At 41.7% G+C, this 19,030-nt stretch overlaps 5 protein-coding genes across 5 annotated transcripts; 2 read left to right on the top strand and 3 right to left on the bottom strand.

The window, feature by feature from the left end:
* Positions 1-450: 450 nt before the first annotated feature.
* GCK72_015653 (uncharacterized protein) lies at positions 451-2,175 on the bottom strand (the record flags this gene model as incomplete). The annotated part of the gene is made up of 2 exons (XM_053731041.1): positions 451-762; positions 2,029-2,175. 2 exons carry the CDS (start codon positions 2,173-2,175, stop codon positions 451-453), a joined length of 459 nt encoding a protein of 152 aa, XP_053585813.1.
* Positions 2,176-3,257: 1,082 nt separating this feature from the next.
* On the top strand, positions 3,258-4,814 carry GCK72_015654 (uncharacterized protein; the record flags this gene model as incomplete). Its single annotated transcript, XM_053731042.1, has 7 exons — positions 3,258-3,267; positions 3,433-3,622; positions 3,669-3,762; positions 3,807-4,046; positions 4,295-4,457; positions 4,501-4,717; positions 4,766-4,814. 7 exons carry the CDS (start codon positions 3,258-3,260, stop codon positions 4,812-4,814), a joined length of 963 nt encoding a protein of 320 aa, XP_053585814.1.
* Positions 4,815-5,506: 692 nt separating this feature from the next.
* On the bottom strand, positions 5,507-6,103 carry GCK72_015655 (uncharacterized protein; the record flags this gene model as incomplete). The annotated part of the gene is made up of 2 exons (XM_053731043.1): positions 5,507-5,693; positions 5,748-6,103. The coding sequence occupies 2 exons, from the start codon at positions 6,101-6,103 to the stop codon at positions 5,507-5,509; spliced, it is 543 nt and encodes a 180-aa protein (XP_053585815.1).
* Positions 6,104-6,743: 640 nt separating this feature from the next.
* Positions 6,744-9,891, bottom strand: GCK72_015656 (uncharacterized protein; the record flags this gene model as incomplete). The annotated part of the gene is made up of 5 exons (XM_003090838.2): positions 6,744-7,303; positions 7,348-7,460; positions 8,066-8,181; positions 8,226-8,341; positions 9,840-9,891. 5 exons carry the CDS (start codon positions 9,889-9,891, stop codon positions 6,744-6,746), a joined length of 957 nt encoding a protein of 318 aa, XP_003090886.2.
* Positions 9,892-17,310: 7,419 nt separating this feature from the next.
* Positions 17,311-18,778, top strand: GCK72_015657 (uncharacterized protein; the record flags this gene model as incomplete). The annotated part of the gene is made up of 4 exons (XM_003090931.2): positions 17,311-17,366; positions 18,113-18,192; positions 18,243-18,496; positions 18,542-18,778. The coding sequence occupies 4 exons, from the start codon at positions 17,311-17,313 to the stop codon at positions 18,776-18,778; spliced, it is 627 nt and encodes a 208-aa protein (XP_003090979.2).
* Positions 18,779-19,030: the final 252 nt, after the last annotated feature.

A 19,030-nucleotide genomic window follows, 5' to 3' on the forward strand; every position in this document is an offset into this window, starting at 1 on the left:
AGATTTTTTCGAAAATCGGAAAATAATTTTTTTCGAAAAACGAAATGAAATGAAAGTCAAGTCATGTCATTTTTTTTCGATAAAATCAACAACTTTTTCGATTCTCATGAAAATTTTCGAAATTTTTGGCATGACATTTTTAGATTTTTGTCGATATTTTCGGATGACACCGTTATCGACACGTCACTCTACATGATTATACTCATATCAAAGCTCTCGACGGCCTGAATTCAATGAGAGGACTAGTTTTGGGTTTCTAGGCCACCAGGACATTTACCATCACTAATCTGAGCGCCGGGTCCACCGAGTACATCATCATTTTCTAAAATTGTGTCTTGCCCTCGTGGACTACACTGTGGGGGTACAAACTGAATCTTCGAGCACCATTGATATAAAAGAGATTTCATCGTGAACACTTTTATTGATGAAACAATCGGAAACTACTATAGTTTACTGTCCATAATGATAGACAAAGTAAACGATGACTAGCACAACCACCACAATTTTAATATCCCTCCACAAATCGATTTCGTTGACGTTCCTTGATTTATTCGCTTTTAAGATACCTACTTGGGCTATCATGATGGCTCTTTTGATTCCGACTTCATTACTCGGATTTGCCTTCAAATCTTCTTCCAGACACTCGATGAGTTTTCCCAACGCTTCGATCTGCTGCTCGAGTGTGAGCAGTTTATTGAGATCACTTCCGGTATTAATTCCAATAGCCATCACGGAAATGTAGAAACGCACGTAGCCGAATTTCTGAAATAAGAAAAGTAAAAAGAAGTCGTGGCCTAGGATCCTCCAATTCGGCCAACATACTGACCAACCGATTACAGTGACAAACTACACTGACCATCTTACACTGACCAAAGTACTACAGTTACCACAATTCATTTTTTCTTGAAATCGAGAAGTGGTGGCCTAGAATCCGTCAAGGATTTACCGTAATATTTTGGCGGGAAAATTTGAATTTGTAGAAAATCGAAAACATTTTTAAAATGTAATTTTTTCGATATGGTACTGTACCACCCGTTTCAGCTGTGTCATCACATTCGTGGTGCGATCTCCACACGATGGCCGAGTTGACGGATTCTAGGCCAGCACTTCTCAATTTCAATAATATATGAATTTTGGTCACTGTAGTAATTTGGTCAGTGTAAGATGGTCAGTGTAGTTTGTCACTGTAATCGATTGGTCAGTGTGATGGCTGATAGTTGACAGATTCTAGGCCACGACTACCACTTTTTATACCGATTTCGATAGTTATTTGCGGAGATTATGACTAGAATGAAGAATTTGTAAAAATTTCTCATCCGGAGTCGGTAATGAAAAAAACCTCCCTGGACATCGGAAATTTTCAATAACACTGGTTCGATTGGGGTGAAAAAATGAATGCTGAATAACTCATGGACTTATTCAGATTTAGAGAAGGAGACTGTCACTGATATTCACAATTTCTAGTTCCTGAACAACAAAAACGAAAAAAAATCATCCCAGTTTTCATGTTTTAAGATTTTTCCGCCTAGGGGATATCAGCTCCGCGACATTTTGCAACTACGACGTTTCGCAACCATAGAAATAGCAATAGTTTAACCTAGTTTTGTCAGAAAGACAATTTTTTCTTCTATTTAATTGTTTTCATATATGTTCCCAGACCCTTCGGTACAATCAACATTTGCAACTGACCCAAATACGCAAATGCGGAGTAGTTGCGAAACATTTGTGAGTTGCGAAATGTCGCGGAGCCAAAATCGACTTTTACAAAATGACATTTTATTCCGCCTTCGGTATTCCGTTTGTTTTGTTCCTTACCTGCAATATATGTTTTGGTCTTTTTTCATTTTGGTCTTTTAATAACAAAACAAGGCCAGAATAGACTTCTTCAAAATAACATTTTATTCCGACTTTCTCTTTTTTGCACTTTTTTCTTCCGCTATTTCAAAAAGTGCGTTCCGCTCAACTCTGACTGTCACTTAACCGATTTCTAGTCCCCCGAACACCTAGAATCCGTATTCTGTTCCTTACCTGCAATATATGCTCAAAAGAATCCATAATCCACTCTTCCCTCGGAATCAAATACTTCTCAAGTGTCTTGGATGCACTCAACACGTCCTCCCACTCTCTGACTCTATCCATTCCCTGCTGAAGTTCGGCTTCAGTAAAACGGCTCATTTGGATTCTGAAAATTAGTTCAAAATAATAAATAATGATTGTGAAACATTTCAACCGAAAAAAAAAGAAAAAATGAAGAGTGGGGAAACAGGTGTGAAAAGAGGAAGTGGGTAGAGGTGTACTGATAACAGGGAAATCAAGGAGAAACGCACTTTTCATGTTTCTCGAGCAGGAAGTGTTATCACATGTTTATTTCGAAATTCTTAGTTCAAAAAACGCAAAAAAAAACAGTAAAACTCGGCATTGGGAATCAACCAATCCAATAATTTTGAGATAAAAAAACCAGAAACCTGAAAATTGTCAGCTCTTCAAATTGTAAGGAGCATTCAGAAAAACACCCTAAGCCTATAAAGATTCCTAACACAAAAGCTACCGTAACCTGAGAATCACAATTTCAAAAAGTTTCAAACAACTCAAAATACTTTTATTGCGGGTTTTTTTTGAACGGATCCGTCTCTTGCAAATGGACAATTAACTATCATAACAATACACAGATGAATAAATAATTGATTGCAGAATGTACAAATATAATATTTCAGTTACCGTAAAAACTGTAATAGAAGCACCCCTTTATTAGAGGCGCACCCTCTAATAGAGACGCACCCAAAATATGTTTGAAATATTTTTCTGGTTTTCAATCACAATGTTCGTGAAAAAACAGAGAAAAACCCATTTTTTCGGTCAAAGTACTGCAAATTTTTGGGTTTTCGTGTAATTTTGCCCGAGAAAATCTTGGTTTGGTTGAAAATTGATGACTTGAGGGCTCGAAAAATAGCCAAACGGACAGGTTGAAAAATAGAGGCGCACCCTTTATTAGAGGCGCCCCTGTAATAGAGGCGCATTTTCGCAAGGGGGTTGAAAAAAAGAGGCGCATGCGCCTATCATACAGTTTTTACGGTATCACGACTTCCTTCCGCTACCAGATTTCTAATAGTCAGTCATTGTTCTGTGCGGTTTTCCAATAAATGTTCATTTCATTTCAATCAATGTTTTCTTGTTTCTAATTGTGTTTTAGAGCTCTTGACAGTTACACCCTTTTCTTTTTGTTTGCTATGATGATATCATACATGTCATGAGACATAATGTATAAAAGTACGCGTGATAAGAAGAAAGTGTTTTTCCGGCAGTCACTCATATTCTATTCAATTTCTAATCATTCAAAAACTAATATTCAAAAAAGGACTGATATCAGAAGCGGGGAAAAATTAATTGAAAAACTAGCATCACAAATTGTAAAAGTACTTATTTCGATTTCAGGTTCATTTGGTGCGTGTGTTCATTTTGAAAGAAACATCAGTGTACTATACGCATATTCAACTGAAATTGATCAGGAGACATTTTGGGGAGGAGCTGACACGATAGCTTATTATGCTGCCTATTACAAAACTGCAAATGTTCGATTTGATACTGAACAAGAAGAAGAGATTGAGTATCACACGGACCGCGAGTATGGCTCAGTTTTAGTGTTTAACATTCCCCTAGATATATTTCAGCAGTTTTAATGCATCTGTGAGAGCACACCCACCAAACTTAGCTCTTGGATATGGAGATACGACTACTGGAAGTAATTTATATAATATTTTGAAGGTTAGTTTTGTTATCTTCTTTCTCACTTTCATAGAATATTCCAGAAGTTTCTGAATAACAAGAAAGTTTCAATTTGTGGCACCTTAGTTTTCATAGCTGTGAAACGGTATCCAGATGAGGCTGATGTATCTGACATCATCTCCCAACTCCGAGCCAATCATGTGATGGTGCACATTGCTGTGGACGATGTTCCCTCCGGTGGCAGTAATCCCTCCACCCTTTTCGAAATGTCCAGCAAAACAAACAGATATTGTGTCTTCGGCACCGGGAACGATCTCAGATTAGTAGGTTTTTCTTGCGATTAATGCCTCTTTGCGTATACGATTATACCTCTTTGGAATTCCATGAGAAAGTTTAAGCATACGAAACGTTTGAGAGCTCATAACTCGGCTCACAGAGACAATTAGCAGGTTTTGACTGCAGAAATAGACTCCACATAGTTGAAAATACCTAAAACCCATTTATAGATAGTTTGAAAGCAGCCTCTCCAAAAACTTACCTTGTGGCATATATCTAATTATATAATTTTCAGGGGTTCCTTCTAATGGTGCAATTACTTGAATCCCCTTTCCAAGTGTTCGCTCAAAATCTAGTAGTATCTGGATCGGGTAGAATCGAGTTACCGACAATCGAAGCTAATTTTCCACTTGATGATAGAAATTGGATGGTAGCTGTGATAACTTTTCAAGACCACAGTGAGTATACGCTATCTCAATCATTCAGAACGCCACTTTACAGAACTGGACAATAATTTCGTTTCGATCAACTACACCATTGCAAGTGTATATGGTTCTTATGTTTTCAATTATCCAAATATTTATTCCATGGATCCTTATGGTACTGGAATTACAGATTATCCCATGTTTGATGGGTTCAACTTTTACAAATGGATAATCGACTACCATTATAATACAGATGCGCCACAAGTGATTGAATGCAGAATGTACAGTCGATAGTGAGTGGTTCTAAATTTTTTACTTTTTGCATAAAAGGGTTCTTTCAGCTATCACGACTTCCTTCCACTACCAGATTTCAGAATCGACGATTGTTGAAATTCCCCCAAAGAATATTTGTTCAATTCTTTTTTATTGTTTGTTTATAACATTCAATAACAATCTTTTTATTAAAAAATGAAGGCATCTTGACAAAAAATTGGGTATAATATTTGGAATTGCGTCATTCACCTAAACCTTTCTATCTCTGTTATCATTGCATAATCTTTATTTATGTAAAACGTTTTCTGAGAATAATCTATACTTTCTGTCAGTGAACACACGTTCAGTTTTTAAAGGAGGACAGAAGTCATAGTTGAATTCCTAGGGAATCCGCGCCAAACTTCTTCGGTCATTTCACTGATCAAACTTTCTTGTTTTCAGATATTCAGATTGAGCTCACCAAAACGCTTCAGAAAAGTACCCACAAGCCTGTATTCCGAGTAGTTTGGGTCTCGACACGATTTACGAAGACTACTGTAGTTTTCGTGGCGAGACCCAAATTCCTCCAAACCATGGTTTGTGGGTATTTTTCTGAGAGCTCTCGACGAGCTAAAATTGAAAAAGATAGTTTCAAGCTAATTCGACTCTAGCTGGTAACATTCCGATATTGTTTTGTGCTTTCGTTGTAAGACCCAAAAATTGAAAACTTTCAAAATTTATCCAAACCTGGGCGTGTAGTTTTTTGCCGTGTGGTTTATCAGAATCTTGGTCTGAAAACTCTTGAATCACACAAATATATTTATTGCAAATCAGAAAAAGCAACCGACGAATACCATGAGCAACACTGAAAAGACACAAAATTTCGATGAGCCATTCGCGTTCTCCATTTCGAAACTCAAATAAAATCCGGTATTCGGTAAAGACTCTGTTCTGAAATCCACGTAGAGTGTGTCGCCATAGAATTGCTCCTGCGCCAGTGAGGAGGAATGATTATACCTGAAAAAATGTTAAATAGTTGGGGATTCTGGCGGAATCAAGTTTTTCACTCACGATTTAGAAAACGCTAGGGATCTATTCAGATACCCAATAACTTTCAATGTTGCATTTCCACTAAAATCCACGTTTTGGATACTGTAGCTATATTTAATTCTTTGTAAATTCGGAGACGTGATCTCCGATCGAGAGCCTTGAGAGGTACTGTAACTTCCGTATTGATTGGAAGAAATAAATCCATGACGTGGAAGTGAATTCGTTTCTTCGAATACATTTGAAATATCAGACATTGTGATATTAGCCACTCCTCCGGTGAGAACGTACGTTTTGATTGGTCCCAAGAATTGTTGGGGGAGGTTTAGACTGTTGTTCTTATCGGCTCTGGAAGTTGCTGTTACAGTAGAAGTTGGCATCGTACCAATTTTCATTTTAAAATTTTCGTACACATTTAACTATTATTTTTAAGGTACCACTCAGGGATTGACGGAACGGAAATTGAAAATCATAAAAAACTTTTTCGTGATGATAAAAAGTGTAATTTGTGCGGAATCGGAACCCAAAAGGTCACCCTGTGCCAAAAATTAGAAAATGTTCATGTTTTAGTGTATATTTATTGATTTTGACTAATTTTTTGGAAAATTTTCAAAATACCGAGTTTCCGTAATTTCCAAAAAGAAAAATTCCGAATAATTTCCAAATTTTTTATTTCCGCACATCCTTGACCGAGTTGCATAGAAGTGATCCATCAACCACGAAACATAAGTCACTCGACACAGATGGAAACGAGTGTTACAGTAATATTTTGGCGGGAAAAATTGGAATTGCATTGAATTTGTCGAGTTTTAAGCGATTTCATCAATGAACTTCAAATGTTCGAAAAATATTACGGTAACACTCGTTTTAGCTGTGTAGAGCGACAACAAGAAAATAGGAATTTTGGTCACTGTAGTAAGATGGTCAGTGTAGTTTGTCACTATAATCGCTTGATCAGTGTGACGACCGAGTTGGCGGATCCTAGGCCACGAGTTAAAAAAAACAAATTTCACTGATAACTCACTGATAACTGGCAATCAGATTCGTCCCATTACTACTCGTTATCCCTCCAATATATACATCCAGATTTCCCGTTCCACTGATACCAGTTATCACATTTGGCCATCTGCTAACTGGAGTGTATGTCTGAAAGACAACTGGTCCCATCGACGCATCCATCATCTTCACAAATAGACATTGTTCGGACCAGTTGCACTCCATCCCTTGAAACTGCACAATATCCTTGGTATGTGAGTAGTCTTGAAGTAAAATGTCAATGTAGTCGAAGGAAAACGCTTCGAGTATCAAGACACTCATATAGTTTCCACTGGAAACATATTGAGTATTTCCTTTGGATAACTGTGAAGCAGTGCCTAGACACGTTGCGTTCCAGGTGGGCCCGTCGAAGAATATGACTCCACGAAAGTATTGATTTTCGTCCCACCATTGAGGAGCCAATACTGTTGCAGACACTTTGGTCTCTCCTCTCACCACAGCTGGTTGTGCACCGTTTCTAACGATGAGAGTTGGTTGAGTATCAGATTGGGAGACATTCAAGAGAGCTGGCGGAGTGTTGCTGTCTGAAATAGGAAGTGGTGAGGTATCTAGGAAATATATGACTCACATGGCTGCCATAACATGGTGAAGCCAAACTGAACGGTGTCAGTCCTGGTGGTTAGTTTGATTTTCCCACCATTTGCGATGAAGTAGAAACGTTCCTCGTCGGCGAACGAGACTCTGAAATTTGTTTTTACCAGATTTCTCTTCTGACGTCATTTTTGCGGTGCGATCCCACGGTTTTTTCAAAAAGAACAATTCGGGGATGTTTCCGAGTTCCGAATAATTTCCAAATTTTTTATTTCCGCAAATCCTTGACCGAGTTGCATAGAAGTGATCCATCAACCACGAAACATAAGTCACTCGACACAGATGGAAACGAGTGTTACAGTAATATTTTGGCGGGAAAAATGGGAATTGCATTGAATTTGTCGAGTTTTAAGCGATTTCGTCAATGAACTTCAAATGTTCGAAAAATATTACGGTAACACTCGTTTCAGCTGTGTCGAGCGACAACAAGAAAATAGGAATTTTGGTCATTGTATGGTCAGTGTAGTTTGTCACTGTAATTGGTTGGTCAGTGTAATGACTTAATTGGCGGATCCTAAGCCACGACTTTTTTTTATACTGGTTTCAATAGTATTGATTAATGGAAGGTTCAATACGGACGGTACTTTAACAATAAAAAATTATTGCTCATTCATTAAAATTGGAAGTTTACGGACCGTGAATTTTTTTGTAATTCAAGCTCCGCCCTAAATTAGGACATATGACATTTTGTCTACCTCTCAGTCCTTTGCAACTGATCTGTGATAACCACATCGTAATCTTTACCAACATTGCAATTTGTACATGTGACAGAAAGCTGAATCTGTACAAACCAGCCTTGTGGGACATTGATCTGCAACGTCGACATGGTTGCAGTTATGAAAACTGAAAACTCACTCCATATTCACAATCGAAATTATTCGGGAACATCGGCACCGTCGTCTTTGTGAAATTACTTGGGTACCAAGTGAGAGCATTCCGGTTTTGTGGTGGATTGAATTGATTGATGCATGCTGAAAATATGGAAATCAAACCTGTCATCTGTCATGGGGCAAAGATCTAGAACACATGTTCGCCATGATGCACTCACCAACTGCCATTATTTCAAACACAAAACACCCCTCGTTCTCATCTCCCCTCTATCTTAGTTAGCTTCTACCAAGCGGTCGTGGCTGGTCGGCTCCCGCCGACTCTCCATTATACCGCCACAACAATAAAGGTTGATCAATCTATTCATGGACACTCACACTACAGAACACAGTTCTCACGTTAAAGAAGGTTAAGAAAACGCCTTAAACCCGCGTTACACATCACTCGTTTCAAAATGAAAATTACGAGACGAAACATATACCAAAATATAGATCTCAGCGAGTTCTATATTTCTGATATGATATGGGACCGGTTTAGGATTTGTTGTAGTACCGAGTGCCGATAATCGTAATGTAATGAACCCCAAGCCGGTCCGTAGTCTTGGTATACAGAACCGTCCAGAAGGTTGTAAACTTTTGATCTTTCAACCGTAACTTTGTTCAAATAGGTCGGATTGATCGGAAACTTCGGGAAAATATTTCATGTAGAGTTTTTGTTAAATTTAATGAAAGTTCTGGGTAAAAATCACGTTTTACAAGTGTTTTGTAAAAAACCAGCCTATCTGCCTCGCCTTCGGCGATTCAGTCGGCTGGCCTCTCCTCATTCACGTGGCCACCTTCTCTCAAACGTGCCCGCATGGCCGAGTGGTCTAAAGCGGCTGTCGCTGTTCAAAGCACGGCAGTTCGGTTTTGCCCGCTGGCTCAGTTTCTCTTCTCTTTCCAAAACCGTTGCGGACAGTGCCTCAGACAGACAGACAAACACCACTTGTCTTTTATATTTTGTAAAAAATTTCGAAAATCACGAAAATTCGACCAACCTTTGACAGCCCAGTAGACATGGGTAATAAGTCAAGAGTAGTAGTCCAGTGGTCAAAAAAGGAGAATCAAGACTGTTTTTATCAAAAAAATGTCATAAACACTAATTATACACTCTTTTTTTGATACGCCGGTCATGGAAATAAAATTATGCGATTTCTCGAATTTTCGATAATTTCGAAAATTTTACACATAATTTGTGAAACATGATTTTTTACCCTGAGCTTTTATTAAATACCAGCCTGTCTTCCCCGCCTTCGGCGGTTAAGCCGACTGGCCTCTTCTCATTTACGTGGCAAACCTTTTTCAAACGTGCCCGCATGGCCGAGTGGTCTAAAGCGGCGGTCGTGTCCAAAGCACGCTAGTTCGATTTTGCCCGCTGGCTTAGTTTCTCTTCTCTTTCCAAAACCGTTGCGGACAGTGCCTCAGACAAACAGACAACGCCCAATTGTCTTTTATATATAAGAATGATAACAAAAACTCCACAAAAAATATTTTCCCTAAGTTTCAGATCGAAAAACCAAAGGTATACAACCTTCTGGACGGTACTGTAGGACTCGTAATATTTATTTTTGAAAGGCGTATGTGCCATGACAATTATAGTTACCTGGAACCCCAATAACAGTTGGAATAACAATGAGCAGAAGTGAAACTCGCATTTTTTGCAAACTGTCAAATGGGTTGATGTAACTGTAACCTTTATATATATTTACTTTGATAATAAAGAAAATGATAAGAGAATGACACCTATTACGTAACAGAGAACGTTTTTTGTAACGATGAGATCAAATTACTGTAGTTTTGACTCATCAAAATGATGTCAGTTGAACTGTTTAACAAAATATAGTTGGACACTTTCGAAAATGATCAATTTTCGATCTTTCTTATCAATAAGGCATCTTACTTTCATTTCGAAACTCAGTTTTCAAGAGGATTAGAGAAAAGCGGAGGAAGTTTGGTCTTAAAGACGGATTACTGTAGTTTTTTGCCTATTTTTGTGATGAAATTGGGTTGTACAGTGTTGGGCGCATTGTTTATTCGAAAATTTGCATTATTTTTTTCACAAAAGTATTTGAAATTTTTCTTAAAAATAGTCAAAAATCCTACTTACGCTTAAGTTTTATCAATACTTGAAAACATAGACTACTGTAGTGTTTTTAATTTTCATGGTGGGACTCTAATTGTTTTAAACTTTCGAAAGTTTTCAGGTTTTTTCTAAATTTTACTGAGGAAGTAAGCGTTTTTAATATTCCAAAATTTCGGGAGGTTTCAGAAATGTACAGGGTGGCTAATAAGTATACAACGCCACTAATTCTTGGATATTCGGCGGGAAAACGCTTGAATCAACAAAAAAACATTATGAATGGTTGGAATGTTCAAAATAGATTTAGTATACAAAAATAATTCGAAGTTGGATACTTTGGCTTTGACACAGACCATCAGACGTGAGACGCCAAAATCGCCTCTGCGCCGCGTATCGGGCGTGATCTGGACTTATGATAAACATTTTATTATTGAACCTTTTTCCTACCGTCAAAAGCAGAAAGTTTTGTTATCAAAAGATGATAGTAGGTCCCCTTAACGTCACCAGGCCTATGACCACCTTTTTTCTCAAACTGTGTTGGCATAGGCCGCGGTGAAATCTTACGGTAGAACTTCGTTAGTTTTCATTTTAAAAAATGCGAAAATCAACTCGGGGTCTTCCAAAACTTGGTTTTGAAGGATGTTTTGTTCCTCTGCACAGCTCAAAAATCTACTGGACGCTTTTTCATTTTTCAACAAGATTGGGCTACGCCCCACAGATCCAAATTAACAAAATTCATCATCTCTCTCATTTTCCTGGCTACTGGAACAACGACTTTAGGCCTTTCTCGTCGGCGGATCTGAGTCCGATGGATTTCATCGTATGGGAATATTTGAAGAGCAAGTTCTCAGGAATCTCCTACAACATGGCCGTTGTTCTCAAGACCGTCCTTCAGAAGATATGAGACGAAGTCGACGTCGACTACCTGCGGCGCACAGGCGATTTTGGCGTCTTACGTCTGATGGTCTGTATCAAAGGCAAAGTATCCAACTTCGAATTATTTTTGTATACTAAATCTATTTTGAACATTCCAACTATTCATAACGTTTTTTTGTTGATTCACGCGTTTTCCCGCCGAATATCCAAGAAAAAAAAATCCCCTGGTCCCCGAATCAGGTTCCTGTCCCACTCCAAACTAAAATGTAATTTATATTACTAAATTATTCTAATTTAGTTTATATTTATTACGTATTTTACTTTCAGTTAATTATCTCCCTTCTTCCCTGTCCCTTTAACCCCATTTCAGGCGGAAGTAATATTCCTCAATTCAAATCGCCGCCAACAAGTCGTGTCTGCGTCTCTCCAGTCAAAGGCGCACACTATTTCCTCGTCGGGTCTCGCCGCGCCGCACACCTGCCAACGACTGTGACCGTACTCGACCGACACCCCCACTTGGCCTAAAAGCCATTAATTAATTCAGTCTTGTTTTTAGTTTTGTTCTTTTAACAATTCTCTCTTTTGTTGTTTGTTTAGAAGTTGTACGTGAGCCTCGTCGGCGTCCCTCTGGACACCCCTAAGCTTTAACTAGCTAGGAATCCCCAGAGAGACTCCTCGAATACCTCGCTTACTTCTTTTCTCCCTTTTCATGTAATTTCCTAAAGGAAATAATCGATCAGGTTTTTAATGCAGTCCCTCGCGGGTCATGCTTTTCCCCTGAATAAATCGGTTATTTAATACACGTGTTAACTGTACAGCGGGACACTTCCTTTTACCTCTGAACCACCTAAAACGGAAGTCTATTTTGGGCGCATGTTCCCACCCCACTCGGCACATTACCGGCGGCCTTCTGGAGACAGAAGGGGTGGCCACATTTGGTGCATCTAGACCAGGTTGTATCCGCTCGGGCGGAAAATTTCGAGATTATCGATTTTTCCCCTCGACCGGACGAATCAGTCGGTTTGCCCATTTTTTGTCCGATAAAATCGATATTTTTCGATTTTAATGTACAGTTTTCACTTGTTTTCCCTCGGAAAATTAACGTGAACGGCGAAAAACTTCTTCGCAAACTTCATTTTCGGGTTTTTCGATGTTTTTCTCCCCGAAATTTTGCTTTCCCCTTTTGAATTTGGCGCCAATTTAGGCCCCACCTTTAAATTTGGAAGCAAGTTCGCTCTAGTGCGAAGCGCTGCGCCGCGAAGCGGCTTTAGGCCTTCCCACTTTTTACGCGAATTTCCGGGCGATTTTCATCGTTCTTTTCTCGTTTCTCCCTCGTGTTTCGTGATTTTTTCGCGAATTCCCGACGGAATTATTCGGGAAAGGCCTGAAATCGGTCAGATACTCGAGAAATTCGGCAAATTTCGCCAAGATTTCCGCCGATTGACTGGAAAAACTCTTTTCCCTCGAGAAAATCGAGATTTTTCGGTCTTTCCGCGCATTTCAACGCGAAATCGCCCAATTACCCTCGAATTCACCACGCCTCGTCATGGATTTCGACTCCTCGAGCTACTTCACCGCGGTCTTGCTGAAATTTTAGCTGGAATTCGATCGGAACCCCCTCGCGTCGATTTCAACGGATGGATCGTGCTCCCTTCACCTCGTTTGCTGCTGTTTCGCTCCACTTCCCTCGTTTCGACCCGGAATCCCTCATTTTTTCCGGATTTCGAGTGTTTCGAAACTTTTCGAAACATTTCGAAAATCCCGAAAAAATCGGACACCGGCGAGAATCGATCAGAAGTTCAATGGATCGCTTGCTGTGGCTTTCTCGTGTTCGGATGCCTCGTTTGCTGATGTTTGGGTCAACTTCCCTCGTTTTTTTTCACCGGAATTCCCACTTTTTCCGGATTTCGAAATATTTCGTAATATTTCGAAAATCCCGAACGGGTCGGAACACCGGTGGAATTCGATCAGAAGTCTCGCTGATGGTTTCGGATGGCTCCCTCGTGTTGCGAATGCTTCGTTTTCCTTCTGTGAGTCGATTTTTTGTGATATTTTCGCCAGACCCCGAACTCCCTCGCGTAACGGACCCATTTTCGAATGTTTCCAATACCCGAACGAGTCGGGCGAGGCAAAAATTGTTCAAAAAATCCTCCGGATGGCTACGTCAAGCCTCGCACACATGGGAAGCCGTCATTTGGTGTTGGATATCTCCCTCGTGTTTCGCGTGCTTCAGTTTTTCGTCGTTTCGTCAACTTCCCTCGTTTTTCGCCGGCTTCTGAATTCCACCGCGATTTCGAAACGTTTTCGAACCTTTTCGAATATCCCGGGCGAATCAGAACAGGTGGAGAGCGATCAGAAGTCTCGTGGATGGATTCTTGTGCCTCGCTCACTTCGGATGTCGTCGTTTGGCTCTACTTCCTTCGTGTTTCTCACCGGTTCTGGAATTCCTCGCGTCTTCGGAGCATTTTCGAATGTTTCCGAAGCCCCGACCGAGCCAGAAATGGTAGAAATTGAGGAGAAGTATCGTGGATGGTCGTGTTTTGATGACGCTCGTGCTGGATTCTTGTGTTTTTTCTCTTGTATCGCTTCTTCCTTCGGGCAGAAGCAACTTGGCTTCTTTTTTGTTTGTTCTTTAGTGCCTCGTTGGCGAAAGACGCTCTCACTTCTTGCTGTGTTTTAACACGGGCTTGCCCGTTTGCGGAAGTGATAGTTGATTTGGGAATTCTCCGACGCCTCAGGTTTTCTGATGCCGATTGGAACCCTCGGAATCTCTTCGGAGAAGTCCTTGAGATCTTCCATTCGGACCAGAGAATCATAGAAGGCGTCCGATCAATTCTCTTCAATCAGCGCGAGTGTCTTCCTCGCTCACCAGCCGCTTTAGATAATAACAATTAAGGACCAAGGTCCCTTCATGCCAGCTTGCTGGATCGGAGGGAGCCTCTATGCGGGTTCATAGTGTCACTTGGAGGTTACATACGTAAGCTTTATTGATTTATCCCCTCCTCGTCCGAGCATTCTCAGGATTCGGATTTATTCGAAGCCCTCGAGAGTTCCGATAAGACCGGTGGTCCATAATTCGCTTCCGTATCGATAACCTGCAATCGATGCTTTGGATTCAAGACATTCTCCGGAAGTTTAAAGCAATCAGAAGCTCCTGCGGGGTCACCGAAAGGTAGCTCCGCGGTTGAGATGTTGAGAGCTTGAGCGGAAGGAGAATGTAAACGAAAACTGGGGGTCCCTGGTTTTGAGCATGGTGTTGATATTCGGCGACTCCTTTGTTGGTTTATCGATCTGCTTGCCCTCTCCGGAGCTCGAGCAGTATCGATTGCCAGTCCTCTGATTACGCGATCAGCAGTTTTTACTGCACACGATCCCGTTCGTGAGGCGAAGGATATCCCCGACATCGATGTTGTCCTCCAGACCTCGGGTCGGCTGATGCTCGCTTCGGTACTTTTGTATTATGATCAGAAGTCGTTCTGATTTATTGAATAGTACTGATTCTGATGCAGAGCAGGCGAGCCCCCTGGTGTGAAGCTTGTGTTGCTTCCGAGTATAGTCTTGATGCTCATGTATACTCGTTAGTGATCGGTATCAGGGATGCCAGGCAAGAGACCGCATACTTCATGTGTTGGAGTCGCTGTTGGCCTCAGGTGCTCCATCTTTGTATCGATTAGGAACTGTAACCCCAGTGTATCTCCGTCTCCCGTAGAGGATTCCGACATACATTTGACTACAGTACCCCTCGACTGTTGCGACACGGCGCAGGTGCATACCTGTCTCGTACTCCGCCTCCTCGAGTTAACGAGTCTCCATGAGAAGTTCATTTAAGGTTCGGCATTGTTCCTCTCGCCTTATCGTCCTCGGACGATTCGGCAGTCGTTTGAGAGTGAACGAAGCAAAACCTGCTATATGAGGAACAACTCAAGGCTCAGAATTTTCATAAGTCGTAGTAGATAGCGTAGCGATACGTTTGAGGCGACCTTTTACTGCTAATCTTAGAGCCCGAGCAGGAATATTTCCTAATCGGCCCTCGAGACACAAGCGGTTCTAGTTGATGGCGATGGTGTTAATGCGAGCCTCGGCGATTTGATCTCCCCCGATTTATTTCGGGTCTTTCGAATCCCCGTCACCTCGCTAATACACCTCTTAACTCTTCTAGTGGTAGCCTCAAACCCGTCCCTCGCTTTCAGACTCCGTTGGGAGAGAGTTGATACAGTCGGTCTCCGTATCGGGATTCTGAAGGGTTAAAGCTGATGCCTAAAATTGAAAACTTTGAACGCAAGCGTTACATAGTGAGTAGATTCGAGGGCGATCGAGCAGTTGGTACCCTCTGTTTCTTGAACGGATATGGCGTATGTCATCCTGATTGATTGGTCTACTTCTTTTTCAAAGTGAATCGCTACTATCGCAGAAAAACTGAGTAATTTTGCACGTGTCTTCTGGGAATAGATATATTCTCATGGGTTGATGAATCCTCGTCTTTGCCCCGCTGTCCGACAGCCGCTTTCTTTAAGCGCCTGGGTATGCCGGCCAGAGCCGAACGAATCTCCTCTACGAGAAATGCTTAGTGCTAGCGAGTCTTCCGTTTCGTGATAACGCTGCGCTCTCTTTCCGTTCTTCCATTCTCTCCGTACATAATATGGATGAGGTCGAAGCACAGCGAGGGACCGCACCCGTATCAATTGTAGTACGGAGAGCTATGCATTAAGTGGGTTCCAGTTCGTTCTGATCTGATCGAATCGGCTGAATTTCGTATCGAGCGGAAGCTCTTTTGAGCATCCTCCCTCGGATACATGCGTTTTGATTTTCAACCGAATCCATCATCGTTAGTTCGAAAACTGACCTATCTACCAGAAGACTTAGTTGAGGTGCTGTATTCGAAAGGCCTCAGCGACCGACATATTCAGTAGTATGTAAATACGAGCTGAAATAGTCAAACCGGTTATTTCGGGTCGTAAGGTCACTCCCCTCGCAGCAGGTCGCAAGACTCGCGCTTGCGGATCGTCCTGAAGACTAATGGAGTAGTCGGCCGTATCGGTTTGAGACGATATCTTTCGTTTACCGATTCTGGCTCAAGTATCTGAGGAGGACACTCCCTATGGAGCATCCTCTGGCCCCCCGGAGCGTATTGATTATGTTCCGGGAGGATTCTAGTACGAGTCTGGTTAGGAGACGACCATAGGCGATCTAGTGCATTTTTCACTCCGGAGCCCTCCCTCGTTGGTGATAGACGCTCTCACTTCCTGCTGTGTTTTAACACGGGCTTGCCCGTTTGCGGAAGTGATGGTGTCTCCTCGCTTATCGAGCGAGATTCTTCGGATCGTGAATGCACTCGGATCCTCTGGCCCCCCGGAGCGTGAATTCTAGAATTCACTGCTCCACGGTGCCACTGACTATGATAGTTTTATAACCAGATCTAGTGCTATCGGATAATTTTTGCTAAGAAAACGTAAACGATGTGTGGAACCAGAGTTTCGGCTCCAGATCCTAGATATTCTATCATTCTTAACGCGGAACTCTGAGTATCTTATGAAAGATGAGGAGTACCGAGTGTAGTTCGGGCAAAATTAGTATACCTCCCCTCTTCGTGAGCGGAACGTAGAAGGTTTCCCCCTAATTGCAACGGAATTCTTGAAGCGTTAATTTCGTTTGAAATCCGCTGTCCCGTTTGGGATTTGGAGTATTCTAGACCGTTTTTCGCAGAGTATTTCTTGTCACGTCGCGTGGCTTTTGTGTCGTTTAGACACAATAGTGATTGAGAATTCTCTACCGAAATCTGAAGATTGTTTACAATCATTGTCGAAAATACTTCCAGTCTTGAATTCCACTCGAGAAACACATCTGGATGAGAGAAAGAGCATAAACTAAGTGGTGTACTAGTCTACGGTGTAGGCGGATAAGAGCGAGCCGCCGGAGTTATGCTAGCAGGACAGTCGGAGGAAATGAGCATCGGAGTTGTTCTGATTCTATCAGAGCATGTAGTGTAGCTAGAAATCATATTTGGTGCCTTGTGTATCGGATTTGGTGATTCTATGCAGCGCATTTGATACTTCGTTTCATTAGTTTTTGTGCCTCAAATCTACTCCACCCTCGGGTCGATCTAGATTTGTGGTTCGAAATGCCGACTGAAACTCGTATCACTCGCCTCCATCGAAGTTTCGATCGAGCAGTTTGGTATGTAGTATTCCTCGTGTGTAGATGAGAGTCGCTATTCTTAATAGTGATTCGTAAGCTACCCTTTCAAGTATAACTCCGTCCGCTCTCCCTCGAATCCCTCAGTAGTTATTAGTAGTCGTTTTTGGACTACGGATCCTCTCTGTCATTCAAGTCTTCGTTTCGTTTCTGTATGACTCGGCGATAGGCTATCTGTGTACTCCTCGGTGCAGCGACTCTTAAGCGGATCGTTAGATTAACGGGCCGGCCGCCTGGCAAGCGGAGGGCCTTAATAGGCTAGCGATACCTCGACTCCACCACGATCTACGCAGATAGTCACTCCCCGAGCTATACTTAAACCCGATGAGAATGACAGTCGTTTAAGAGAGACCGTATTTCAGCTAATGATTACACTATATCCCAGACAAACTACATCACGGAATCCTTTATGATTCCGAAGCCTCTTGATTAGCTTTACTAGTATCGATTTCAATCGTTATCAAGTAAGCTTTCGCTAAGCTTTGAGATGGTTTAGTATCGGTTTGCGGCGAAACTACTCGCGTAGAGCTCTAGTTAGAGTCTGAGAAGGTGATTCCTTCGATTGATGCCGTTAACTATCTCTCGTCATCTCGAACCTTTGCGTATTGCATTTCCGCAAGTAATTTTTTTTCAAGTAGTTCGTATCTAGTTCACTCTTATCTGCCTCCGTAAACTTTCTTGTTCTCGTATCTCCCAGAGTCAGTTGAGTCATATTGATTATGCTTCAGCTATCCCTCGCGATCTACGATGTCGAGAGATGGATCGAATCCGCCAGCCGGCGATGACGAACCTTCGGAGCCTTCGGAGAGTGAGACTAACCGAACACTTGAGAAGAAGTTACAGATGATGGTGTTTTAGGTCAGACTCCGAATCTCAATGAGAACGAACTTCTGTCGTCCGAGCAGAACGCGTTAAGTCATTCGCCTCCCTCCCTCGCGGACACGCTTTGCAGCATGTCACCGAATGCGGGCCGAATGCACGCACTCTTGAATAGTAAATTCAAGACTGATATCTCCTCGGCTACCAGTAGCAAGCGTCTCAAAAAGAATCGTGGTATTGCGAAGGCTTACAAGAAACCCCGCCAAGAGCGCAACTTCTACCCAGCCTACATAGTACTAAGTCTGACTTAAATATCCCAGCATCACACGATGTTTCAGAGAATACGGAGATATGTCGAAAGACTACTCGGAGATGTGGCAAATAAGAAGCTGAGAGCCCGAACCATCGAGCGCCGTATCAAAAAGTTATGTCTGCCACTTATGGTGACTTCCTGGAGTCGTCCGACTCCTCTGAAGATTCCGATTTCGGAGATTCTGAATCAGACACTCCGCCATCCGAATCCAACGACGAGAAAGACAGCTCGGATGACGACACCTTCATGGGACCCAACCTAGAGCCATTCTCCTTTGGAGCGGCAAAGGTTTCTGTCCATGAAGCTGTTTGAATCTTATTTTGATACGTACCTCGCTGCCTAGCGCCGTTAAGTTTTCTTATTACCACTCTTCTAATTTCCCTCGCTGAACATCTACATATCACACGTTCGACGTCTTCGACTGGACAATCCGATAACTCCTCATTTGTGTCATCTGAATTTCTATCGAATTCTCAATAAACTTGTTCTCGGAACTAGTGTACGATCAATTTCC

This window comes from Caenorhabditis remanei, chromosome IV (assembly GCF_010183535.1).
Source record: "Caenorhabditis remanei strain PX506 chromosome IV, whole genome shotgun sequence".
Classification (NCBI taxonomy): Eukaryota; Metazoa; Nematoda; class Chromadorea; order Rhabditida; family Rhabditidae; genus Caenorhabditis; species Caenorhabditis remanei.